This window comes from Daldinia vernicosa (assembly GCF_022497035.1).
Source record: "Daldinia vernicosa strain CBS 139.73 unplaced genomic scaffold F5Y00scaffold_52, whole genome shotgun sequence".
NCBI classification, from domain to species: Eukaryota; Fungi; Ascomycota; class Sordariomycetes; order Xylariales; family Hypoxylaceae; genus Daldinia; species Daldinia vernicosa.
This window is the reverse complement of record NW_025953968.1, coordinates 112,450-137,323: the sequence shown is the minus strand read 5'-3', so window position 1 is coordinate 137,323 and position 24,874 is coordinate 112,450. Positions and strand designations below refer to the sequence as shown.

Below are 24,874 nucleotides of genomic sequence, written 5' to 3'. Positions count from 1 at the left end.
ATCTTGCATCGCTCGCCTGCGCAACTGCAACCCTGGCTCATCTTCCGATAATGGATCGAACAATCACCTCCTCTTCTGTTGGACAACACCTAAGCCAGAGGCATATTCCCAGAAAATCTAGTCAAAGCCCTCCTCTTAGCTTGCGTGATACTATGGATCCTCTCGAAAACACAACTCCTCCGGACAAATCTCTTCGGTCCTCTTTCTCTTCCGTCCGGGAGGCCGACTCAGATTTAGCTCAGAACTTTACCTCCACTAAGATATCGTCTTATTCTAAGTTAGGAGAAGAAGCTGAAGAAGCTGTCGACGACTTGCTCTCGCCCCCGGAAATGGCCACGCAGCCCCAGTTCATTCCTCCCGTGACCCAACCGAATAGCAGGTTGCACGGCTGTTGGTTCCCAGCTGTCGCCGCCGAGGGCTTTCAAGGCTGGAAGCAGATAGGTGTGAAGGGGAGGCAGGCTAGTAAGAGTTATGGGGATTTGCAAGCTTTGAAAATTGTGTGGTCTCCGGCGCCTCCAATTAAGAAGAAGGACCCCGAAAGGCCCTCTCCAGGACTGTCCACCATAGAGAAGTTGCCCGCGGAGATACTTGGTAAGTCGAAAAGAAGGTCGTCATGATAACCGGAATAAGCACCTTACAAGTTAATTTGAAAAAATAGGCCAGATCATTGATCACCTTGTCCTCGATGTCCCGCCCAATGGAGTTTCTGCTCGAAACGTGGATCTCATGTCCTTGTTGTTGACGTCGAAAACGCTGCACTCTGCAACGTTGAATGCGCTCTACAAGAACATTACCATCCCGCACTCGAGAATTTTCCGAAAGTTCTTGTCCCACATCGCACAGAACAAAGAACTGGGGACTATTGTGCGACGGTTAGACTTCAGTCACTTTAACCCCACCACGCTCTTTGCGACGGCAAGCGAGCGAGCTACTACTCGCAACTTGACACCCGAGACTCTGATGCAATGCTTAGAGCTGACCCCTTTCCTTCGTGAATTCTTAGCGCAGGAGTATATCGAAGACGAGATCAACGCCCACGTCTTGCGGAAGTTATTTTTCGGGCTCGAGAGGTTACAGGGTGTCGACTTCTGCGGCTGTTCGTCGACTCGCTTCAAGGGCGCTTTCCAGTCGATCCTCCTGACCGGCTGGCCGGACGGCTGGCCGGAAGCGCTTTCGATTTCTCGGCTGTCTCTGCACAAATGCATTACTCTGCCTTCGTCCGTGTTTGAGACGTTACTCCCTCGACTAGGGAACTTGACTCATCTGGACCTTGCAGGGACTCGAGTTACGAACGAGGCGCTCCTATCAATCCCTCACAATGCCAAGATTACGCACTTAAACTTGTCTAAATGCAAGCTCCTAACGGCAGACGTTGTCATCGACTTCATTGCAAACCACCCCGCTGTTAAGGGATTAGTGGTTTTGAGTCTTGGGGCAGACGCACGGAGCCACCAGCTTCTAGATGAAGATGATCTGAGCAAGCTGATACCAACTCTTCCCCAGAGCTTACGTTCGCTAAGCTTGAAGGGCAGCAAAATGACTGCGTCGCACATTGACTTACTGCGCCCGTTAACGAAACACGTGGAAGAGCTTGCGTTGGGTCGGAGATTGAAGATCACCGATATTGATCGTCTCTTTGTGCCCGACGAGAGCAACGATGATAACATAGATGAAGAGCTAGAATGGATCCCGCACTCGTTAAAATACTTGGATCTCTCCGACTACACGGCAACAGAACTCGACCTCATTACCATGTTTGATCGAAACACGTCAATGATGAAGAAATTCTCGGCGCCGTTAGAGGTGATTGAGGTTACGGATGATTTGTACCCCCGATTAGCAAAGTCGCCGGTTGTAAAACAGCTTGGATGGACAGTCACGGAGAATGGTAGCCGGGCTTGGCTCGTCCGCGTCCACAGCCCCGAGGACGGTCCCAGAGACTCGGGGCTTCGATCTTGGAAGATGGGTGCTTCCTTTTGGGGTATGCGTAAGATACCTATCGCTTGCGCCGAGGTTGGTGGCATGTACGGCTCATACATGTTCAAGCGAAAGCTATAATAAATAAGGCGCGCGGCGACCTCCGACTCTCGCCTCTACTCTCCTCTCTTCTCGCCTGTATTGCTTGGGTTTATACTTATAGGATTGGCAGGGCTTAGAATTATTGAGTATTTGGTTAGATTATTTATTAGCATAGCGGCATGGTGCATTGGTTGGGTTGACGATTCACGAACGAGCTACGATACTAAAAGTTGGTCGCTATCGCATATGCTTTCTATAGGACAAGGATGGCGGAAAGGCGATTATTGCATAGTAACTATAGCGTGTAGCGTTTTGTATGCTAGATTCTTTATTACTGCTATTTTAATATATTTGAATTGGATTCGTGATAAGAGCATTGGTCTGTTGAGATGGTTCGGAGTGAACAGATAGTAGAGTCGAGGGAACCTAAGCCTTTGAGATCTTAATTTAAGCAGTATGCAACTATGAAGGTTTGCTGACTAACGTCGTATATAGACTCCACCTACAAAATTGCAAAGTAGCTGCCGCTTAGTGCATAGTCAATTTGCTTCTTAAATGCATACTCCAATGTTACACCCTGATTAAAACGATACCTCACATCACTTCTGAAATATTAGACCAGTGAGGCTCAATCGCTCAAATCAACCTTCATCTAATACGCGCAATACAATACTTGGGAATAAGGAAGGAAATCTACTCACGATGTACACGCTCACTCTAACGGCAGAATTAAACGGGTATGCAATTTGGAACCGAATTTACTAAATTTCCACCCGGCTGATAAGGATGACTACCTACACAGGGTTACCGACCTCCGACCCAAGGACACTGCCGAAAGCCCGTTCTGGTATACCTTCACGGTCCAGTGTACCTCGTGCCGGGAGACCCATGGAAACCCGGTCGCGGTCAGCAGATTTGTGAGGATATCCGATAGACTTACTTACTTACGTCTTGTGTTATAGGGAAGTTACTCGTTGCTGATTTTTACTTTTACTTATAGGAGACCAACGAGTTAAGCGGAAGTAGAGGAGAGGCCAACTTCGTGTGGAAGTGCAAGAATTGCAAGGTTGGTGGTTGTTGGTCCGCGGAACAAATAAACCCGCTGCCTACCTTTATGATGATGGGGGCGCATGTTTCTAACTAACTACATTATTCGACATCCAGCGAGAGTCCTCTTGCTCGATCAAGACGGCGCCTAAGCCCTACGCGCAAGGCGAGCCGCCTAAGCAGCAGTCCATCATCGAGTTCGACTGTCGCGGCTTGGAGTTTACGGATTTCACTCCCGAGGTAAGCGGAATGAATTTTTTTTTTATCTTTCTGATCGTCAGCCTTGTGTTTGTTTGTTTTTTCTAAAAATCGGCGTAGGGGGAATGGTTGGTAGACGGCATCGAGTCGAATACTAAGTTTGAAGGGGTTGAGCTGCAGGAGGGCGAGTGGTACGAGTATGATGAGAAGGCCGGGGAGGAAGTTAGCATTAAGGATTTGAAGTGGGAGATCAAGAGGGCTTGAGAAGTTGCTGTTTTAGATTACGTAGGTTGAGCCTTGGAAACCTATATGAATCAAATTAAGTGAAGACACGGCATAGTGATAGACGTGCTATCCAATGCGTTCTAGGTTAGCTCCTTGATATGAAGTTGCAGTCTTATTAATGTTGTATAAGTCGGTTGAAAATCCATTTAACTACCCATCTTTTCTTTATCTTATCATCTCCAAGTCTGAGTGCGGGGCAGAAATACCGTGTAACCCGATACATACATACGCACCTCCTTAATCACAGACACCCCCATTAATCAATTAAACTGGAGTTTAAGCATTAAACAAAGCTCAAAAATTCCAATGTACACTTTATTACAAGCCTTCAAGCTTTCCGCGAGTTTGGACGCGCCCCCCAAACATCTACCTACAACCAATCCGCCACGAACCTCACGATCCCTTTCACCATGAGTGTAAGCCGCCCCCTAAGCTCCCACCCGCATAGCTTCCTAACCTCCTCCTACATCTATCTATATATATATATATTACGACAACTAACATAAAACACATAGTTCGTACCCATCAACCCGCGGCCCATGCTGCAAGACCTGTACGTTTCCCAAGCCAAAAAAAAAGCAACCCGCCTTGCCTTTCCCTGCAAAACTTCAGATGAAAGCGATCGAAGCCGGATTGGACTCGACTGGACTGGACTGTACTAACGCCGCAAGCAGCGTCAACAAGGACATCGTCGTGCGCCTGAAGTGGGGCGAAACCGAGTACCGCGGCCGCCTCGTCAGCTCCGACAGCTACATGAACATCCAGCTGACCAACGCGCAAGAGTTCATCGACCAGAAGTTCACCAGCGACCTGGGGCAAATCTTGATCCGGTGCGTGCCCTTTTCCTCTCTGCCTCCCTCCCCCCTTGCAAATCGGGGAAATAGACCGTGGACTGGACTGACTGACTAAACTAACATGTAACCAGATGTAACAACGTGCTGTGGATCAAGGCCGCCGACAAAGGCGACGGCGGAGACGTCAAGATGGGTGGATAGACGAGACTCGGGGGGCAACGGTCGGATGAGAGGCGGCAGATATATACCCCGGTTGAAGTAGAGTACGGTGCCTTGGGAGAAAGCAGGTCAAAAAAAAAGGATGCACCAGGCACATCTCGACAGCAGGAGATAATGCCTATATACGGGCAGTCTAGCTGGGCTGCTTGGCCAGGAATACAAAACGAACATAGAGGGAAGGGGTTTTACGTCTGGTCATGCTAGTCCCTTTTTTTTCTTTTCATTCATCGCGAAGGCGCAAAGCCCATTCAACTCGCTAACTTAGTGATCCTAATCCTTGGGTAGAGCTTGGTAAAGCCTCGTGAGAAAAGAGGTGCCACAAAATACAACGGCTTTCCCCCGATGTGTTTCCTATCGCTTTAGCCGTCTCGCTTTGTAGAGCAATTATTCCCCTACTGTCTTATCCTGTAACCAGTTGACATCCTACCGCCTTTTCTATGTATAAGAGAATCACAAGAGACAGGCTACTTTACGACTGCTGCACATATCCGAACCCCCAACCTTGACCCGCTGGTTCGGCCCAACCCACATGAACGCCTCGACTATCCATTCGTACCATACCTTTGCGTCGTCGGTCTGTCGCCACATGCTGACTTCTAACTCAGTATCCGCCGGGAAATAGAGCGGTTGCTAAGAACCATTAGTTAACATATCCGTATAAGAGGTTACTAAATAGACGTACCTTAAGCGGGAAGAAGATCGGAAACCAAGAGATCATGTCCTTGCTCTTCCGATCCATCATATCCGGCAGCGTGCTCAACTCGATCTTGTCCCAAACCACTTCTCCGTGCTCCCGCCCTTCTTCGCTTGATCCATCAGCAGCTCCACTAGGCTGGTATAGTACCGACTCGAAGTAACCCGCAAGTCCGTGTACGACGCCGCGGTTACGGCACACGAAGGTGAGGTGGCAATGTCGTGTGTTGTGGTCGTTGGCGCCGACCGCGCCGGCCATGCTACCTCCGCCGCCGCCTGCCACGCCGCCCGCTCGCCGGGCTTCCATCGCCTCCATCGTCGCCTGCGGCAGTGGGTGCGCGAACTCCCATGCTTGCTGGAACCGCGGTCGATCAGGTACCCGCTCCGCGACAAAGTCCAACGCGAATAGTCGTGTCACCCACGGCGTGTCGAAGGCGTCGCTCGATGGGGACGAGGCAACCCGCTGCTTGAGGTCTGCATGGATACGAGGCGTCGAGATGGGGCTTACGTGCGCCGTGTACGATGCCGGAATAGAAATACCGTATTGCGGTGCCAGCACGTGTTGAATGCCGTCTAAACATTCGGGGCTCAGCTCGTTGTCACCGAACGAGCCTAGGAGCTCAGACACTAATATGTCGACTTTGCCGTAAACGGGGCCGGTAGAAGAAGACGAATCGGAGAGTAGTGGTCCCTTCCACGCACGCATGTCCGTCTTGACGACAGTGACACAACCGTTCCATTCCCGCTGGTTTTGCCGTAGTAGGTATACGTAGGCGTTAGGGTTCTTCTCAATAGCCCAGACGCGCACGGGAACGCGAGTAGATTCGCTAGCTCTCAGAGCACGGGTGACAAGCGGCCCACGACCAGACCCGACAACAGCTATAACAACCTCACCGCCAGGAGAGGATGTAGGCTTGCTGAACGCATCCCAGTCCTTAAGTGCGGCTGCGATCGCCGTCTCATATTGCCAATACTTGACCGGGTCGCCCTCGAAGACTTCGTACGTCGCGGATTCAAGGTTGTCCGAGAGCGGTTGCAGTGGTGATTGCAGCCAATCCTGGAAGTTGGTCAAAGTGTTTTGCTCCAGGTCACTAAGGGACTCCTGCTGCCTCTCGAGATGTCGAAGATAGGCGGAGTAGGCGTTCTGCCCTTGGGACTTGATTCTTTCACTGGCATTTGCAGTTTGTTGTGCGGCGGCCTCGGTGAGAGTCGGGAATTCAGCCGACGTTATCTGTTTAGGATCAGGGTCTGCCTGCAATTCAGGACCGACGTCGCAGAGGAGAAAGTAAGGGGCATTTTTTAAGCGCATGTAAGTGAAAATCATGTCCTGGTGGTGGCGGCTTAGGGAAGGATGACCAGCCCTATTCGTCTGGAATGTCTGGGGACTAAATGTCAAGTATTGAAGGGGTTCAGAGAACCACCTCGTCTGGAGTTGCTTCTCTGGAAGGACCCGCGGAATTTTGAGCGCTTCATACTCTTCCAGTCAGCACTATTCTACTTATAACGACCCCATGGTAAGGGGTAGAGGGTATTATTTAGCATAGAAGGTCGCTCAAGGTGTACTTACCAACCAAGAGTCTAGTATCATACTCGCAAACAGTACGGATGGTATGCCAAGAATCCCAAGAACTGAAGAGGTCTATTTCCTGTCCAGCAACATCTGTCTGGTTTGCGTTGCCATCTAGCACGGATAGAAGCGGCACTCTCTCTTCTAGACTTGGCTCGCGATACATAGGAATGTGGATAACGATGCTGACTCGAGTACCGATAGAAAATGCTTCTTGGATAGCTCGAGCATATTGCGCGATACCTTGGCTGTTACCTGTTTTGACCGAGTCTTCTCTAGGCCCAGGGATTATAATGCTCCTCGCCCCGCAGAAATTAGCATAAGCAACTTCGAGGTTTAGTACCTGCCTCGAAATGCTAGATATGACATGGTTGGGGGAGCATAAATCTATCCAAGGACTAGAATAGGCGACAAGCCCGCTCGTATAGGTTCCCGGAAAGAGGGTGGTATCCTCGGGGGTCAATGGAGGTACCACGGGATCGAGAATAGAGCCAGCTTTCTCATTGTATCTGGCATCTGATAGACTAGCTTTGACCAACTCCACGACGCGCTGATGAAAATTCTCATTTGTAATCGGGGTTGTGACGAAGCTGAACTGCAAATATATAAGCCTTGTTGTATATTCACATGGTTATATTCTAAATATTGGTTACTTACACCAGCATTCAACACTTGGCCATATTGTAAATCGGTCAAGGTCTCCAATCTTGTCGAGTCATGCTGGCCAATGTAAAAGGTTGGGCGGATCTCGTTGTAGTCGTCAGACTCCTGATCCATATCAGGCTGGTCCACCATATGGTCATGGAGCATATACTCTTGCGACATGGTGAAATGACTTTATTCGCCTATATCCTTTAGGCGTGCTGAGCCGCTGAGGGACCCCTGTTAATAGAGAAGTACTTCGGGGAAGCACTAATCGCAGTCTGCTGGCAGCACCTTAAGGTGAAGCGGAAGGGTTTAATGATGTATGGATATTTGAACTTGTGTCAAGAATCCATCACAACATAAAAGAAATAGATGATTGGGGAATATACCTAAACCTGTTGGGAAGGCTCGCTTTTACCTAAAGGAAATACCTAAAGGAAAAAATGCATCCCAATATACATACAATATTTCTAGTGTGTGGTATGATTGGTGTATCAAACGGATTCGATCTACTTAAATACAAAAGGGAAAAAAAAAAAGTGATAATATTTAGGAAGGTCCAATGCATTCATTGGCCCGGGTAGCAGTTAGCCCCGATGTATCTATCATAGCAATGCCTACCTAAACTACGTTGGGTAGCTTTAGGTAAGTTTAACGATATCTCAAATGATAGTATTATATGCATGATATATAAGACATCGTTCTTGGATTAAGTGTAAGTTTATAAAGTTTCTGTAAATAAATCTATTTGGGTATTAGGTCTTGTTACTCCTTCGCTGAGCTGTTTGATAGAAATGGGTAACTATGAGCCGTGTAAAGTTAAATATCTTATCGATCATGTGATTAAGCCCTCTTAAATCCTGATACATTGGTACATCTATCTATCTATCTATCTATCGCAATGTACCTAACCCGCTAGGTACATACACGTCTACCCGCCTTTAACACTTAGACGCGCCTAGAATTCACCCCACCTTCTAAGCTCTTAATAATTACCTACGACAGAACCCCCCCCCCCTCCACCCCCTAGTAAGTTGCTCCTCGTTGAAGGAAGCAAATACTCCTAATTTCCTACAAGATGAATAGGCGTATGGTTCGTCTCTCTATATCCTTAACCTACTAGACTCCTAATATGCTAACCGTCGGTTTTCCTACGTTAGCTTACCAAAGAGGATGAAGCGGCCAGCGATGAGGTCGAGGTGCGCCGCGAGGACCAGGACAAGATCAACAAGTTCAGTCGTCTACACCAACGTGAATTAAACCTGGAGGAAGAGCTTAAAGCTAAGAACGTACGGGAAAAGAACCACTTGACCGGATGGGTACGGCGCATGTACTGACAGAAAACGCTGCATCGTATAGAAGGAGAAAGAAGAACTCGATGATATTTCCACTGAACTCGAGCTTGCGGACGAGGATGATACGGTACCGTAAGGATCCCCGGCTCAAGTCCCTAAACTCTAGGAATTTTTATATGAGCTTTAGTGAAATTCGGGTTTAGACGCAACTAACGGTTAACCTGACCATAGTTATAAGATCGGAGATGCTTTCTTCCACCTACCCCTCCCACAGGCACAAGAATTTTTAGCCTCGTCAACGACAAGAGTGGAGGAAGAGGTATCGGCGCTTGAAGACAAGATTGGCGAGCTAAAGGACGAGATGACGCAGCTGAAAGTTGAGCTCTATGCGCGATTTGGGCGTAGTATCAACCTCGAAACATAGGAGTATCGGCCAGCTGTTCCATGAATGAGCTAGTACCAGGATTTTATGGTGCCTCAGAGGGTTCATCTAGAGGTTGAATTGTCTTGTTACTCAGGCAAGTCTCGTGATGGCCGCATTGTGCCGACCACATTCTCGGCGCTAAGTCTCTAGCATGGATAGAGATATGAACTAACTATTCTCAAGTAAACCTTCACGATTCCTGCTTGCTCAGATGAATAATAATGGAGACCTAGACAGTAATTATCTGCTACGAGTCTACGTAGACTATACGATCCTAGGTCTCGTAAGCTCCTAGCTTCGCTATGTGAAGTATAACAGCATTCAGAATCTTAACCTATTATCCTATTATCCTAGGTCCTTAAGGTACTTGAACTACACAAGCCGCACCAACCATGCTTAAGGATAAGGTCGATGTTTGGTTTTTGTTAAGACTCATAAAACTTGGGTGAGTTGTGATTGGGCTAGGTACCGAACTTAACTGTATACTACTACAATGCGAATCCAGCAGCAAGGAAATAATGTCGTTATTACCACAAAGAATTATCAATCTATGGTATACATAAAGGAGCCCTTCTTTGTATACGGCAATTAGGAGTATGCCTGGTCCTTCGAACGAAAATGTTTAAATTCTTATGCTACCAAGCTAAGCATATATCTTATTCGAGCCAGCCAGTCATCCAAGTCACATTCTAAACCCGGCATGTAAATAATACCTGACTCAGATTGACTCATGTCAAGGCATTGGATGTAGGTGAATGCTAGGTAAGGTAGTTACTAACATGACATACTCTCTTCTGTGTTACCCTATACAAAAGGGAATGTTCTTACACGGTAGTCACGATATAACCTGTTGAGTAACACTAACAAAACGAGCGTAATGTTTTATTCTTGTTTTAGCACATTTACACGTCCGGGAAAAATGTCATTATTCACATATGTTCTCCGAGAAGTACTTATATGCTGCGAAGTCCGGCTTCTACAGAGTATTATTTGATCATATGAACTATTCATAACACAAAACATACCTACAATAGATACTACTTACACCACTTACCATAATCATTTTCACATCATCAATAATAATGTCTTCCACAGAAGCCACAGCCGGAGCGTCCTCGCGAGGTCCTTCCTACCGAGAAAAGCTGAATAATATAGGGGACATCACGCCCCTTGACGCACCTCTGATATCGTGGGGTGGACAGCGCGGCAGATCACCCACCGAGTATCTAAAGGATTACAAGACATCCTACACAATCCCTTTTGGCTACGAAGTCGCAACATGGCGACAGAAATTCTTTGGCGGAGGGGAAATGATGCTGCCGTTTTCTTTCCGAACGGAGCCCGATATCGAGCCCTCTAAGCCTCACGAGCCAACTATAGTACTCCTCTTCTACCCGCGTCCCGATGAAAACGAGGCAAGACCGATTCATAGATCCGCATCGTACCTTCGACGGATAGACCGGATTGCCAGGATGGGAGAACAGACCATCATCTATGTACCACCGGAGTTGAAGTCCGCCGTCCAAGGCATGCGCGGTGATCATTACTGGCACGTTATCGACGATTACCCGACTATTTGGGACATGCCCAACAACGCGTATCAGAAAGATAACTTTGCGACCAAGCAGCCGGCGCTCTTCGAACAATTCGACGGGTACACGGATGCGGACGGGGACCTGAGACCCGAGCCGCGGTACAATCGCGCGCACCATAGCGCCGTGTGTAATGCAAAGGCATTCGTCATGTACGATGCTATCATGCGCAATCCGTTCGGCTCAGACGACTGGATGTACGTAGATGCCGGGTTCCTCTTCGACGACGGCCCCCAGGACGACGACGGCACGCCCTGGGGCGAGCTCTTCCGCGCCGGCCTCGACTCGGAAAAGTTCGAGCGTGCTATCCGCATGTCCCGCGACACGGGGGTAGTCATGGGCGAGTACTCGCATCGACACGGGTGTCCCGATGCCGAGGACGAGTGCTTCACCAACCCCAAGAGATCGTGGCGCGCGCGACAGTTCATCGCGCAGGTGTACGTCGGCAACTCGCTCGGCATGCTGAACTACAGCGTCCGGTTCATGCAGACGGTCGACGACATGGACGCAAACGGGTTTTACACGGGGCGCGAGGAGCTCGTGGTCCCGTTCGTCGCGCTGCGGTACCCGAACACGGTCTTCTCGGTGCCGTACTTCCGCCTACCGCCGCGCCTGGACTACGCGTGGCAGTTCCCGATGAAGTTTGTGTTTTCTAAGGTAGGAGGCCCCAAGTCCGTCCCGCCTATCGTCGATCCTATTGCGACTTTGTATTGCAAGGGGTATACCCCGAGACGCCCGAATATGCCGGCTGGGGGCATTTATGAGGACCCCAGGAAGGAGGACGACGAAGAGTAGGCTTGACGATGGGCGATTTCGTGTGCTTTGACCGTTTGGTGTTGTAAGATAGATAAAGTGTTAATATAAAAAATAAAAAAGGGGGTTATCCCCGATAATGCATTGCTTGCCGAAATGTGAGATTACGAGACTTAGATGTAAGGCACATGGCAAGCTAAACTTGTATCTCTAGATGTTATGCCTACTTGATAGGTAGTACCCCTGATAGTCGCGCGGAAAGACTCAAGTTGACAAAGAATTGATTTAACGTATATTGTCCTTGGCTATATTATACGACACCGTATTACTATGCTCTCTCCTCTTTTCGGAGTGTCGTCTTCTAGCAAAAGGATCCGACTGCCATTCTAAACCTCGGGATCTTGCGTCACTTACTGGCCGCATTGTCCGGAAATGATCTGGAGGGACAGCTCGTTAGGGGGAATATCTAATCCACAACGGCCGTCGGCTCGGCAAGTACCCTTGAAAGTACCGTCAGTGCATGCTTGGCCTTCGACTGAGGCCTGGTTACCGTCGTCTTCGTCGTCGGTATCGCTGTCGAGGCCATCGTCGCTGTCGCCCGCCACGCTGTCGTCATCAGAGAGGTCGTCGTCAGTAGCGTCGTCTGTTCCATCGTCTGTACCATCGTCGGTAGCAGCGTCGTCGTCAACGCTATTGCTATTGCGACCAAAAAAGTTGTCAAAGGCTCCTCCGGTGCTAGCAGCTACACCGCACTGTCCAGAAACAAGCTGGAACGATGTCTCGTTGGGAGGAATCTGCAATCCACAGCGACCATCGGCGCGGCAGAAACCTTTGAATTGGCCGTCGGTGCATTCTTGGCCCTCAACGGATGATGCCTGACGTGTTGTCAAGGGCACTGCTAAAAAATTAGCCGATGCAATGTTTCTATAAGGTAAAGTGGGAGAAATCAGACTTACCCGCGGCGGCGTTGCCGGCAAGGAGGCTGGCGAGAAATAGGGAGGTGGCAGTGAGCTGCATTTTGAGGATTTTGTAGAAGAGTGGTTTGGTGAAAGGTGAGAATAGGTAAAAAGACTAAGGATATGGATAATACGGTGTTGTTAAGATGTGACCGGCACAAAGAAGAACTGGATATCGAAACGCAGCTGAGGGATTCAAACTCGAAAATTGGGAGAATTCATGACTACCTAGGTAGATATAGGCGCGCTATTCACTGAGGCTGCCAGCCTGGCGGATATCGGCACTCATCGACGATACTGCTATGGTGAGGTTGTGTTACAACCCCTTCCCCTTTCGGCCCCTTAGTAGCTAGTATTGATAGTCAGGCGCGATAGCGTCATGAGTTTCATCCCACATCAACACGGCCAAGACTAGGTACCCAAATGACGAGGAAGACCAGCACATCTACCTATACAAGACAATGTGTCGTCCCATTAACTTATAAATAGTAGCGCTAGTTGACTACATGTGCAACCGTCGCTATATTGAATGATAGTGTGGAATTACTTCACTAATTTCATGTGTCCTACCTAGATTTAACCGTAGGTAGTCATCATCATCCGATAAAAGTTCATAGGGAAGAAAACATAAAGCACACCAGCAGATCTATAAACGGAGTGAATGGACTTAAACAAAACCCCTGTTAGCTGAACCCCGTGTTTGTCCCTATATCGCCCAGATGTTTCGGAAGCTAAGCGCGCTGCCAAGCTGTTTGAGCAAGCAATTCACGAGGTGACGACGGCATAACGCAAATCTCCATCTGTTAATATCGATGAATTTATTGTACTATGTAATAGGCAATACGAAAATAGACATGATAATGAATCAAGGCTTGATAGATAGTTGGTAACTATGTGTGAAACACTTTAAGAAACGAAATAAGTTTTGATGTTTAATTTACACTTCAGGAATATAAGTCCCGAACTTCTTTCTTGAGAAGAGACAACGCACTTAAGGTAATATGTTGCGAGTGTATAACCTGTTAATATATTTTATATAGGGATAGGACTATGCCTTTGTTGAAATAATGTAATAGTATAATATGATTACGATATAGCCACATATTAGGTAGGGCTCGACTTCTATTCTATTTATAGGCCGGATGGATCTTATTTGTTATACGGTGAGGGTATAGCCTAGAGCGGGTAGTAAAATGGGACTTGGCTTTTCTTTATATTATCGTGGTTAGATACACTGGGATTTACTATTGCTTATTGGAACATTATCCAACCGTCTTGACTGCCTAGGGAGGCTGAATACCCCTATTCTGTACGTAAGGTGGTCAGATTATTTCTTTTTATGCCGAAGCCACCTAGTTGATAGTTGTCGTAACTGTTAACGTAATACTGAGTTATTCGGAGTTTATGTTGTTTAATTAACAATATCATTCTTGTTTCCTCATTTCCACGTAGTGATTAATCCGTCTCAGTAACCCGCTGTAAGATCTCAGTAGGATTCCTCAATCATGACACTTATGTAACTTGCGTGATCTTGTTTGATTTGTGCTTTACAGAATTGGTATGGGCCAAGTCTGGTGTTATCGCGGACTCTCAAGGACTCCAGGGTTTACGGGTTAAGAATGGTTACGACTGGGATTCATCTTAACTCCGGATCTATCCGTTATAAGCCGAACGAAATAATTTGAACCCGGAGCTCAATAATCATATTGCAGCATAGGATATTATATGTTCGTCGCTTTGGAGTGGTAAGAGCATGAAAGTTAGAGCAGCTGTCTTGGCTCATTTGAAGTCGTATCCTCATTCCTTCGTCAATATGCTAGTTAGAATACATCAAGTCCCAGTTCCTGATACCAGAATACCACAACTCCTACTCAACTACCCAACGCCCAAGCCAGAGTAGAAACTAAACATACATAACACCACCTGATACGCAGCTATAAATACAAGGGATTTGAGTGCCGATGGATACTAGCTTATTTGGCTATTGGTCACTGGTTTAGTTACTCCAACCTCGCCAGCGTTTCCTACTCGGATTTGAATATCAGTACGGACGTAGATGTCACCCGATGCTGACGAGTCTAGATTTACCGCCTGATTAATCTGGCTGCCGTCAGGGAAACGTGTCGCTAAGCACGAATCCTTTGTTTGGTTCTCGATATTTTCGACGTGATCAAGTGGTTGGAGTTGTATGTAGTTCGAAGCACCACCATGCCTAATGTCCTTCGTAGCCGTGTTCCCCGTAATCTCAATAGTAGTCAGGGGGATGCCGTCTTCGTTGGAATTATCCACTTTAGAAGCGTCAACGGTTGTTGGCATAGTCCAGATATGGTTCAAGCTGGCCATACGCTTGAAGCCACGGGCGCTCCGTCTCTCGGAAGAGGCTTGAGCTGCGTTTTTGTCGTAGACGTAACTATTACTCCCAGTCCTGGCTTTGAACCTCCTGACTAGCTGAGGTACGATTACGGGTAGACTAGCGCACACTACTGCGGTAGTCTCCTCAGCGGCAGTGAGTATTAAGAATACGGCGACTCCATCTATCACTATGGGTGAGCAAATACATCTTAATTATTGAACTAGACTCGTAACTTACAGCTGGGATCAGTCTTATCATCGGTATCGAGGAGGAGGACCAGTACGCGAGCCAGTTCAAGGAAACAGGCAATTAAGCCGATGCCGAAGACGACCATAAGGCCACGTTTCTTATTCTTGTCGAGTCGCAGCTGGGAAATAGCCGAAATTGGTAATATCAAGAGACCAATGTCTGACACAAGACTGAAAATAGGGGGCAGTGCCACATGAAGCACACTTGTGGCATCACAATTTCCTTTTATGTTTCCAGGTACGGGTTTGTGGAATCGTTCGTAATATTGGAGGAAGTACCATCGCACGGGCTTGCACTGGAATAGGTAGAAGCTCGTTGCGCCGAAGAACCATAGGACAACATAGACGAAGTTGACCCACCAGAAGATGCGGAGTTTCTTGTTGGACACTAGGAACAGTCGTCTGTAAAAGAAAAGTAGCGTCATCTTTATACTGGTGAAAAAGCTTCCCATCAGAACCATGGTGATCCAGATATGCTTTCACCATGTGATATAGTCAGCTGGCTAGGATTACAACAGAGAATAGGGGTAGTTGTATGTTACATACTCTAAAAGTCTTAGACAAGTTTGCGGGATATTCGGCATCTAGGAAGTTTATAGCGAAAACGTGTAAGCCGAGCCCGTAGTGGGTTGCTACCATGAGGTTTGCGATAATAGCATTCACAAGGATCTGGTGAGTCCTCCTAGGCGTTAGTAATCGCTATAGACAGGCACTTTCAAAAGGGGGGGGCAGAAACTGACACCGCTCAACACGATCGATACATCCTCGGCCATAACCCGCGAACGGCTTATTATTGAAGTCCATGTTCCCCATAGCCTTCCGACGATAGCTACATTGTTAATAACAAGGAAAACGATTAGACAACCCCAGAGTGCGGGCTGTCTAGTGTCGTAAAGATGAGCCTCTTCCTCCGGGGTCAGCACGAGTCCAGACATTGTTCAGCTGGTGAGTCTTATTGAGCTTCTCATACTCTACAATACTAACAATAAGCGGGCTAAGAGGTTTCTGGGGAAGCGGAGATCATGTTACTAATAAGCAACCCCTGGTTTCCCCGGGTAGACTTATTCATGCCATTCTGTACTCCCAGAGAAGCTCAAGGCTGAGGATTCCATGCCATGTAGTTTTTATTGAATACTCTACGCCATGCAATCTGGGAATACATTATTGACGCAGGTGTCACAAGTGGGAAGAGAGCTGATGGACGGTACTACTCCACGGGCACTCCGCGTTCATGATGGGGGGCAACCGGGCAACAGGAAGCAAATAGCAACGGATAGTCACGGGTAGCTAATGTTTTCAAGCCACAATTCGGTGTGCTTGGTAAGACACGTAGGTATTGTACTATGCCAAAGCAACCAGGAACGATCTCTAGAACGCAGAAATCCCTATGCGGCAAGACTAGGAGGGAGTTAGTTCGGTGAAGCTGCAAGGTATGAATGTTCAGCTAGTCATCTAATTTTATTTACTTACAACTTCTAGGCTTCTGAAGAGAGCAGGCTGCGAGTGTAAATAGTAGTGGGTGGTAAGATTTCATGTATGTCTCGGGTCCGGGCGCATATATGCAGCGGAAAGCGTTTATGAGGAAGTTGATTGAACCGTCCTACCCCAGAAAGCTGACAAAAGCAAGGATGCCCCGTATACTTTATATTAGCATTCATTGGCCATTCACCCCTTTCATCCTACATCGGACGACAATTGCCGCCTTGTATGGCGAACATGGCGGTTTGGAGTTATAAGAGCGAGCGTTTGTTTCGCGTTTGCAGTGTAGTACTGATGTTACCTAGAAATGTCCATATGCCCTGGTAGGACATAAATTTCAAAGATTGTACCTGTTGGTGATACCATACAGATTCCAGAGCTTATATAATTGGTAGGTAACTAAGAAAGAGGAGGTGTGGGAGGTTGGGTTGGGTGATGACAAAAAAAGGGAGACGAAAAAGGGAAGACTCAACCCGAAGATGTGGTTGTACCATAGCCAGCCATAAAGAGCTCGGAACTTGTTCGTAGCCGAGATGGAGAACAAGTTGGATTAAGCTTTTTGCAAGCTAGGGCACGTTTATTTCCCAATCATCAATGAGATGGACCCAGAGATAAACGAGGCTCGCGATGTGTTGGTACCGTGGTTTAGTACCTATTGTGTCTGGGGGTGAGCAGGGATCGATGGGGGGCCAAATCCTTCCAGAAATAAATATCGGGTGCTTTTATTAGAGTTTATGTACAAAGGTACTGCATGCAGGACCTGCCTTCTCCTATCATAAAAACAGCGCATTCCATGTAAATTGATTCTAAAGATAAACATGAGTACGTAATCTTGTGCACTAGTAATAAATGAAATTAATTTCAAGTTACTGTATCCCCTTGCGTCTTAAGTATGATAATATACCTGATGGTGACCTAAACTTATATGATGATCGATTGGATAATACCTTAGGGATAGAAAATGACTAAGTGCAAGTACCCTGAAGACACCAACTGCTTATTGGTTACCGACAGTCTGTAATGAGCATTCCCCAAACTACCTAATTAATTGCCTGGTCGCGACTTCCGTGGTCTTTCTACGGTTACATGGCAGTTGCGATGGTCTAAAATCCGAGGAAGGTGCGAGACCGTAGCCTACCTGAGAGATCAGCACCTGTACTACACAACTATTTAGGACAACCCGGCAACAAAGAATTATAGATTCTTTTTTAATTTTTTTTTTTTAGAACTGCGAAGTCGGCAAGTTGATGTTTTGAAGTTTTTGACGCGTTATCATTAACGAACCGGGGGCTTCCGACCCTTAAATATTTCTTTCGTCTTCGCAGCAAGCCTGTTCACGTTCAATCTTCAATTCGTGTGACCAGCTGGTCTTAGGAAGTTCACAAGGTTGCATTGCTGCGCCAAGTCTCCCTTACCCATCTGTCTAATACCTTGATATTAACTCGACCGGTCATGTCCCAAGATAAGACAGCTTCCGCCCTCGAGGCAAACGAGACTGCAGTCTCTCAGCCTGCCGACTCTCAAGATGGCATCTCTCAAGATGTCAACCTCGCGAACTACACCCATGAGCAGGAGGCTCGCGTGGTCCGAAAGTTGGACTGGAACTTGATGTCGCTCTTCTTCGTACTATGTAAGTTAATAACCCAATTTGGATATCTTCGATAATGAGGTAATCAGCATGCTAACATGAACCCCTTGATGCCAAGACATGCTGGCCTACCTCGACCGTGGTAACATAGGCAATGCTAGAATCGCTGGCATGGCACAAGATCTCCATCTTGATGGTAATCGATACCAGTGGTTGCTCAACATCTTCTACATTGCCTATATCGTCTTCGAATTCGGTGTCCTGTTGTGGAAGATCTTCCCACCTCACCTTGTCGGCGCTGTTGTCGTTTTTGGTTGGTAAGCTACTCTAAAGCATCCCCATCGATCTCTTATACTGTTCCGTCTGACTAATCATGTGAAAGGGGGTTGATTGCTACTGCCCAAGCTGGCGTCCATAGCTGGAGCGGTGAGATGGCTCTTAGATTCTTCCTCGGTGGCTTCGAAGCTTGCTACGGGTATGTAGTAGATTGCATTCATAAAATTAACCTCCGGTACGTGATTGTTGCTGATACTAGGCCTGTTTAGACCAGGGATCATCTACCTCCTTTCGTTCTTCTATCTTCGACACGAGATTGGTTTCCGATGTGGTATCTTTGCCTCTGCAGCTCCGCTGGCCTCAACATTCGCAGGTGCTCTGGCCTATGGCATCACAAGCGGTCACTCGCACCTTGCTAATTGGCGTCTACTCTTCCTCGTCGAAGGATTGCCGACTATTCTTATGACCATATTTGCCTTCTTCTTCATCCCCGATTCTGCGGAGAAAGCCAGATTCTTGACGGCAGAAGAAAAGGATATTGTCAGATCCAGGGCCATGCGCCAAGTCGGCACCCACGCAAATGCCAGAATCGGAGGATTTAAGATTACGGACGTTTTGCCGGTAATAACGGATTTGAAGGCATGGTTATGTGGACTAATGTACTTCTGTGGCAATGTTACTTACTCTAGTCTGCCTGTCTTCCTCCCGACCATCCTACAAGATATGGGCTACACTGCTATCAATGCGCAAGGTTTATCCGCTCCTCCGTCCTTCGCGGCCTTCTTGTTCGCCTTGATTACGACATGGGTCGCAGACAAAACCCAGCAGAGATGTATCGTCCTCATGGTTACTTCGATCGTGGGAGGGGTTGGTTACATTATCCTTGCCACCGTTGAGACTGTTGGCGTTCGTTACTTCGCAACCTTCCTGGCATCAGCTGGTGTCTTCTCTACCATTCCTAACATCCTCGGGCTGACTTTAAGTAAGTACACCCATGTCTATTGTGTCTCTAGTCAAGTATCTGGGGGAGTATTCAGGTATTAATGAGTTTCATAGATAACCAAGGTAGCGATACCCGACGTGGAATGTCCATCGTTCTCATCAACGTGGTTGGCCAGTGTGGTCCTTTCTTAGGAACCAATGTTTTTCCTACGAGTGAGGGTCCCAGATTTATTAAAGGCATGAGCATTTGCGCTGCCTTCATGTTCTTCTCGGCATTCCTAGCATTCTCCCAGCGTCTGCTTTTGATGTGGGAGAACGTCAAGCTTGACCGCAAGTACGGCACCATCACCAAGGACAAGACAAACGCGAAGGCGAAGGATGTTGCTGCGGAAAACTACGGTCCCAACTTCAGATACGTGCTTTAAGGTGTTTCAGGATGATAGGCCTTTCAAGCAGTCTAAAAATCGTTGATTCAATACCCCCTTTCCAGCATAGCCTTTCAATTAGATAGACTTTCTAAGATAGGGTTATTAATCTTGTTAGGAGAATGAATACGAATGCAATGATTAACATAGACAAGAGTTTTCAGTGGAAGAAACCAGCATCCAACTAGCTAACTTAGGGTTATGATGATTCCAACCGTACCATGTTTGATTACCACCAGTGGAATGGTAAATGCTCATAGGACACCTACCTAAGATAGTGAATAGGTGTAGGGTAACATATTACGTGGTTTCTAGCCGTAAGGATCCTATAAAGGCCATATGGGAGGATGTGATTTGCTCCGATCGGGAACTTGGACGCCATCTCATCATCTCATCGCCGATAATCTCTTTTCTTGTTCTTTTTCTACGGTATCATAAAACGTCTCTATTATACTCGTGTAACTCGTATTTACTTGATCGGTTTATTACAAGCCTTATTCAGAGCCCAGAACTCGTTTCTTGGTCCTTAGATTAGATAGTTGAAGTGATATCCACGCTCTGTAGGAGACTTTAGCTCTTATTTATTAGAAATATATAGTTCCTAATACCTAGGATTTGAAATAGACTGGTCAGGATCGGTTTGGACCCTAAAGCGACCGACGGGCTCAACTAAATGGGCTCGCAACTTTCTATTCGTGGCTAGGAGGCTAGGATTTTACCTTGACATTGAATTGAGTGTTTCCTCATCTATGGGTAGTGGGTCACGAGAAGCCCGGAATAGGGGTCCTACCCGCGATACGATTCGGCGCATTACCTATTGATAGCTCTCCACAAATGCACTGTGGACATTTTATGTTCGGAATTTGGTAAATTAGTAGATCAAATCTCGCATCTAAATTAAATCTAAGAGTTACGAGCGATGCAGTTCTATTACTTTCAGCACCGGCCTCCAACCCGCAACCTTACGGCCCGTTCGAGGAGGGGGGGGGAGACTAATACTTAGCCCCGGTATTCAGCGGGCTCTTGGGGTCGTACACATCGGTCGTGATGACATCGGGGTACTTGACATCGCCCTGCTTAAGCGCCTGATCCATAACCTCCATGATGGCGATACTCTCGGACCAGGGGATCGTAGCGCTCTCCTTCTTGCCGTCGCGCAGACAACGCGCGCACTCGTCCGCCTCCCAGAACATGCCGTGGCCCCAGCCGTCGCGCGCCGGGTCCTTGGGGATGGGGCAGTCGACGACGTCGACTTTGCCGCCGCCGTCCTTGCGCACGATCTTGTACTGCAGGGGCGAGAAGGCGGGGCCCATGACCTGGATCTCGCCGAGGGCGCCCTGGATCTTGATGGCGGGGCCGCCGCCGTTGTGGCCGTCGGTGTTGGTGGCGATGCGCAGGGTCGTCATGGCGATTCCCATGCTCTTGTGCCGGGGGAACTGCAGGATGATGTTAGTCGATTCGTCGGCGCCGGTCGAGTATTTGTTGATGGCGGCGACGGTGTGGGGGGCTTCTTTTTCGGGCTCGGGTTGCAGGTGGTAGAGGATTTGGAAGAGCCATGTTAGCGAGTAGATTCCTAGGTCTAGGAGTGCGCCGCCTGCTAGGTCCGGGTTCACCATTCGGTGCTCGTCGGGGAATGTTAGGGTGCCGTTTACTCCGTCACAGCCAAACGAGTTGTCGGCTACGATCCAGTGTTAGTATATGAAATTTGCAGCTTCGCTATACCTTCCCAGCGCCCAGTACGAGGTCTCGGGGCTTACCAATAACTCGATATACGGGACCAATGGCTCCAGACTGCACCAACTCTCGAATCTTGATGCTAAGAGGGAAGTACCGTGTCCAGACGGCTTCCATCAGGAAGAGGTTCTTCGCCTTGGCAGTTTCAACCAGCTTCCGCGCCTGGGAAGCGGTGACTGTTAAAGCCTTTTCGCACAGAACATGCTTGCCAGCTTCTAGGGCTAGCATAGTGTTCTGGAAATGATGGCTGTGGGGAGTTGCGACGTAGACGATCTCGACGTCAGGGTCGTTTACCAACTCAGCGTAAGAACCATATGCTCTAGCGCCTTCTGGGGCCTTGACCTTTTCAAGGAAAGATGTAGCGCTCTCCTTGGAGGATGAGGATGCGACCGCGACCACCTTGTGAGCGACATCATGGACATCACGGGTTGCCGGGTTGACGAGTAGGTCCTTGGTGAAAGCTATAAAGATTAATTGTTAGTTAGGGAGTCTAACTAAACAGTTATAGCTGAACTAGGTTACAGGTATGTAACTCACTCTGAGCAATGCCACCAGTGGCCATAATACCCCACTTGAGGGTGAAGGGTTGAGAGGCCATATTTGATGTTTTGCAATAGTCTATAACTTAAATGAGTAGCTTCTATATTAAAGTTGAACTAAGGAAGTTAGTTAGATGGATAGATAGCAGCCGTGGACTCGGTGGAACGGTGGTGAAGATAATCAAGGGTGGGGTAGTCGGTACGTTACATTTACATTAAGTACCTATCTCTAGCTACGAAGCCTGTATATCAAGGTAACTTTTATTCTCAAAGTAGTTCGATAGGCTAATAGTAAATCATTATTCTAAACACGGGGAAGGTTTATAGTACATGAGGTACCTAGTGAAAATAGGCGAGATAAACTTCATTACGTCAGTCTATTTTTACCCCACGTACCTAGGTACGAAGTACGAAGCTCGGCATGATATAAAACCGAAATTGGCTAATTGGTGCTGTATTGTACTATGTAGTTACTTAAAGTATTATTAGGTAATCTTGGAACTCTAGATACATTAAATACGTACCTGGGTTATAGATGTAATTAACCGTTATGTGTATAGCCTCTTAAACGTTGAACATTAAACATTAAACATTAAACATTAACTCTTAAACATGAGGCTTAGCAATACGATACTTAAATGCGCAAGTCCAACCCAAGGCTCTGATTACCAATATCATTATCAACCTAGGTAACCATTGCGTGTTGTATCATCATAGGTCGGATGGATGCACAAGACTTTGGGGAGATGCTACCTAACAGCCAAGTATCGACACAGTCGAATGACTATAAAAATATACATATTCGACTAATCCTCGCGGTTCGGAGAGATCCTTTCGCGCAGAGGAGACATAATGCCGTGCGTGAACCATGGTAATCAAAATCTAGGTACTGCTGCTCAATAAGTGCTTCGAGTATAGTAATCGGACAACGATGTGGATATGTTATGATATACGTGGGTACATTTTATAAGCTTCGATGGGCGGCTCCGAATATATTCTGAGCCGCGTCAACCTAGTTTATTCAAATAGTTACCTATACTTTTATCATTTCCATGTAATGGCCAGTCAATTGTGATGTAATTGTAACCATAGAACGTGATCGGTGAAATCTCTGTGATAACTATTCCCCTTCTCATTGTTGCTTCCAAACTAAATTGCCCAAGACGTGCTACGAATAAGGAACTCTCGTGGATGAGGGAACCAAGGGAAGCTGCTTACAAGCATTAACCGTGTCCTTGATAGTCAAGTTGTAACAGCTAGCAGACAGTCTGCTGCAGACTGCCTACCTGTCTCCCAGCAAGAAGACTTCCTGGGTAGGTATGTATTGGAACAGTCGCAATGGTCGACTGCTGGGTGTAGCAACGTTCCCTCTCTCGTCTGCCTGTATCCCATGCGGTGTAAAGTATCGCAATCCAATCATAAAATGCTCGCGCTATAGACGAGTCAACCCAGCGTTGACCCAGCAAATTCTCAGACTGAGCTCCTTCGCAATGGAGAAGAAATCAGCACCAATGCCCAAGTTGTTGTATGGGACAGCCTGGAAGAAAGATGCCACGGCCGATCTCGTGTTCTTAGCCCTGAAGACCGGATTCAGGGGTATCGATACAGCAGCTCAGCCGCGACATTATAGAGAGGATCTAGTCGGGGCCGCTGTTAAACAAGCAATATCATCGAATATCGTAAAGCGGGATGATTTGTTTGTATGTTGTTGGCTTCCTGCTCGCTATTAGTTAAATAACATGTTAACAAGTGCTAGGTTCAAACCAAATTCACTTCGGTAGACGGTCAAGATCCAAATAACTTACCTTACGACCTGAACGCCCCCCTAGAAGAACAAGTCCACTCCTCTGTAGCGTCATCTCTTAACAATTTCCGCTACTCAGACTCAGAGTCAGACGAGCCCTATATTGATAGCTTGGTTCTGCACTCTCCCCTTCGTACGCTTGCAGAAACGGCCATAGTGTGGGAAACGCTGGAAACATATGTGCCGCACAAGATCAGACAGCTGGGGATCTCTAACGCGCCACTGGAAGTTGTTGATTACCTAAACACCAACCCTGATATTATCGTTCGTCCGGCCTGCGTACAGAACCGCTTTTACCCAGCTACGCATTGGGAAGTAGATCTGCGAGCTTACTGCCGAGAAATGGGCATCGTTTTCCAAGCGTTCTGGACGTTATCGGGGAATCCTCAGCTTCTAATGAGTACAAACGTCCATACCCTAGCTACGAAGGCGAACGTCGAGCTGCCCGTTGCATTGTATGCGCTTGTGCTTGGTCTCGGAGGTACATCGATTCTCGACGGGACGACTAACGAGGCACATATGAAGAGCGACCTAGAGGGTATTGACACTGTGAGTGCGTACGCACGGAGCAAAGACGGCCAACACGTCTGGTCAGAGTGTCTATGCAATTTCAAGAAGCAGATCGGAGAGAAATGATAAAACCGACATGTATTATATCATATTGACAAGAAACTCTACAGCGGCTGGGAAAAGGGGGGCAGACTAGGTACCTACCTATGTAGTATCAAATCAAGGCACTAAAATGGCGAAGGCCGTTCGGATCGTCCTCAACCGATACGTGGCGTGATCGTATCTCCTAAGGGGTTGGAAAATCGAAAAATAAAACTAAATATAGACCCGAAACTGACGTAAATTCACCAATGAGGAAAGACATTCGCTATTACCTTAAATATCTGAAATATACCAATACATAGGGAGTTTCCATAAACCTAGGAGGCATTGAATGATCATAGACAACAAACAGGAGAGTGAATTTAAGAAATAATAAAATAGCTGTTA

General features: G+C 47.3%; 11 protein-coding genes across 11 annotated transcripts; 7 read left to right on the top strand and 4 right to left on the bottom strand.

Moving 5' to 3' along the window:
* Nucleotides 1–152: 152 nt before the first annotated feature.
* Nucleotides 153–2,058, top strand: F5Y00DRAFT_255080 (uncharacterized protein; the record flags this gene model as incomplete). Its single annotated transcript, XM_048010253.1, has 2 exons — nt 153–591; nt 659–2,058. 2 exons carry the CDS (start codon nt 153–155, stop codon nt 2,056–2,058), a joined length of 1,839 nt encoding a protein of 612 aa, XP_047861698.1.
* Nucleotides 2,059–2,580: 522 nt separating this feature from the next.
* Nucleotides 2,581–3,657, top strand: F5Y00DRAFT_245593 (DUF866-domain-containing protein). Its single transcript, XM_048008988.1, has 5 exons — nt 2,581–2,756; nt 2,822–2,936; nt 3,020–3,085; nt 3,184–3,306; nt 3,385–3,657. The coding sequence occupies exons 1-5, from the start codon at nt 2,722–2,724 to the stop codon at nt 3,526–3,528; spliced, it is 483 nt and encodes a 160-aa protein (XP_047861697.1). The 5' UTR covers nt 2,581–2,721; the 3' UTR covers nt 3,529–3,657.
* A 285-nt stretch (nt 3,658–3,942) lies between these two features.
* On the top strand, nt 3,943–4,496 carry F5Y00DRAFT_245592 (like-Sm domain-containing protein; the record flags this gene model as incomplete). The annotated part of the gene is made up of 2 exons (XM_048008987.1): nt 3,943–4,102; nt 4,224–4,496. Coding segments are annotated over exons 1-2 (245 nt in total), but the record flags the coding sequence as incomplete, so codon positions are not given.
* Nucleotides 4,497–5,012: 516 nt separating this feature from the next.
* F5Y00DRAFT_255079 (Skb1 methyltransferase) lies at nt 5,013–7,647 on the bottom strand (the record flags this gene model as incomplete). The annotated part of the gene is made up of 4 exons (XM_048010252.1): nt 5,013–5,192; nt 5,245–6,722; nt 6,823–7,417; nt 7,480–7,647. 4 exons carry the CDS (start codon nt 7,645–7,647, stop codon nt 5,013–5,015), a joined length of 2,421 nt encoding a protein of 806 aa, XP_047861695.1.
* An 898-nt stretch (nt 7,648–8,545) lies between these two features.
* Nucleotides 8,546–9,186, top strand: F5Y00DRAFT_265245 (Prefoldin, subunit 4; the record flags this gene model as incomplete). The annotated part of the gene is made up of 4 exons (XM_048011773.1): nt 8,546–8,560; nt 8,628–8,756; nt 8,827–8,894; nt 8,994–9,186. 4 exons carry the CDS (start codon nt 8,546–8,548, stop codon nt 9,184–9,186), a joined length of 405 nt encoding a protein of 134 aa, XP_047861694.1.
* A 1,082-nt stretch (nt 9,187–10,268) lies between these two features.
* On the top strand, nt 10,269–11,573 carry F5Y00DRAFT_272687 (uncharacterized protein; the record flags this gene model as incomplete). The annotated part of the gene is made up of 1 exon (XM_048013029.1): nt 10,269–11,573. One exon carries the CDS (start codon nt 10,269–10,271, stop codon nt 11,571–11,573), a length of 1,305 nt encoding a protein of 434 aa, XP_047861693.1.
* A 368-nt stretch (nt 11,574–11,941) lies between these two features.
* On the bottom strand, nt 11,942–12,548 carry F5Y00DRAFT_272686 (uncharacterized protein; the record flags this gene model as incomplete). Its single annotated transcript, XM_048013028.1, has 2 exons — nt 11,942–12,426; nt 12,488–12,548. The coding sequence occupies 2 exons, from the start codon at nt 12,546–12,548 to the stop codon at nt 11,942–11,944; spliced, it is 546 nt and encodes a 181-aa protein (XP_047861692.1).
* Nucleotides 12,549–14,571: 2,023 nt separating this feature from the next.
* Nucleotides 14,572–16,023, bottom strand: F5Y00DRAFT_255076 (uncharacterized protein; the record flags this gene model as incomplete). Its single annotated transcript, XM_048010251.1, has 5 exons — nt 14,572–14,613; nt 14,654–15,021; nt 15,078–15,564; nt 15,635–15,757; nt 15,829–16,023. 5 exons carry the CDS (start codon nt 16,021–16,023, stop codon nt 14,572–14,574), a joined length of 1,215 nt encoding a protein of 404 aa, XP_047861691.1.
* Nucleotides 16,024–17,460: 1,437 nt separating this feature from the next.
* Nucleotides 17,461–19,921, top strand: F5Y00DRAFT_245582 (MFS general substrate transporter). The gene is made up of 5 exons (XM_048008986.1): nt 17,461–18,197; nt 18,274–18,472; nt 18,538–18,630; nt 18,701–19,413; nt 19,488–19,921. Exons 1-5 carry the CDS (start codon nt 18,020–18,022, stop codon nt 19,796–19,798), a joined length of 1,494 nt encoding a protein of 497 aa, XP_047861690.1. The 5' UTR covers nt 17,461–18,019; the 3' UTR covers nt 19,799–19,921.
* A 725-nt stretch (nt 19,922–20,646) lies between these two features.
* F5Y00DRAFT_245580 (NAD(P)-binding protein) lies at nt 20,647–22,408 on the bottom strand. Its single transcript, XM_048008985.1, has 3 exons — nt 22,070–22,408; nt 21,556–21,993; nt 20,647–21,476 (listed from the first exon to the last, which is right to left on the bottom strand). The coding sequence occupies exons 1-3, from the start codon at nt 22,128–22,130 to the stop codon at nt 20,791–20,793; spliced, it is 1,185 nt and encodes a 394-aa protein (XP_047861689.1). The 5' UTR covers nt 22,131–22,408; the 3' UTR covers nt 20,647–20,790.
* A 764-nt stretch (nt 22,409–23,172) lies between these two features.
* F5Y00DRAFT_245578 (Aldo/keto reductase) lies at nt 23,173–24,629 on the top strand. The gene is made up of 2 exons (XM_048008984.1): nt 23,173–23,771; nt 23,828–24,629. The coding sequence occupies exons 1-2, from the start codon at nt 23,391–23,393 to the stop codon at nt 24,509–24,511; spliced, it is 1,065 nt and encodes a 354-aa protein (XP_047861688.1). The 5' UTR covers nt 23,173–23,390; the 3' UTR covers nt 24,512–24,629.
* The last annotated feature ends 245 nt before the right edge of the window (nt 24,630–24,874 follow it).

Coding starts and splice junctions, on each gene's coding strand:
- F5Y00DRAFT_245593 (XM_048008988.1), top strand. CDS start 2,722: ATGTACACGCTCACTCTAACGGCAGAATTAAACGG. Junction 2,937..3,019: donor CGGTCGCGGTCAGCAGATTT/GTGAGGATATCC, acceptor TTTTACTTATAG/GAGACCAACGAGTTAAGCGG. Junction 3,086..3,183: donor GGAAGTGCAAGAATTGCAAG/GTTGGTGGTTGT, acceptor TTCGACATCCAG/CGAGAGTCCTCTTGCTCGAT.
- F5Y00DRAFT_245582 (XM_048008986.1), top strand. CDS start 18,020: ATGTCCCAAGATAAGACAGCTTCCGCCCTCGAGGCAAACGAGACTGCA. Junction 18,198..18,273: donor GTCGCTCTTCTTCGTACTAT/GTAAGTTAATAA, acceptor CTTGATGCCAAG/ACATGCTGGCCTACCTCGAC. Junction 18,631..18,700: donor GGCTTCGAAGCTTGCTACGG/GTATGTAGTAGA, acceptor AGGCCTGTTTAG/ACCAGGGATCATCTACCTCC.
- F5Y00DRAFT_245580 (XM_048008985.1), bottom strand. CDS start 22,130: ATGGCCTCTCAACCCTTCACCCTCAAGTGGGGTATTATGGCCACTGGT. Junction 21,994..22,069: donor CACTGGTGGCATTGCTCAGA/GTGAGTTACATA, acceptor TAATCTTTATAG/CTTTCACCAAGGACCTACTC. Junction 21,477..21,555: donor TCCCGTATATCGAGTTATTG/GTAAGCCCCGAG, acceptor ACTGGATCGTAG/CCGACAACTCGTTTGGCTGT.
- F5Y00DRAFT_245578 (XM_048008984.1), top strand. CDS start 23,391: ATGTATTGGAACAGTCGCAATGGTCGACTGCTGGGTGTAGCAACGTTC. Junction 23,772..23,827: donor TAAAGCGGGATGATTTGTTT/GTATGTTGTTGG, acceptor AACAAGTGCTAG/GTTCAAACCAAATTCACTTC.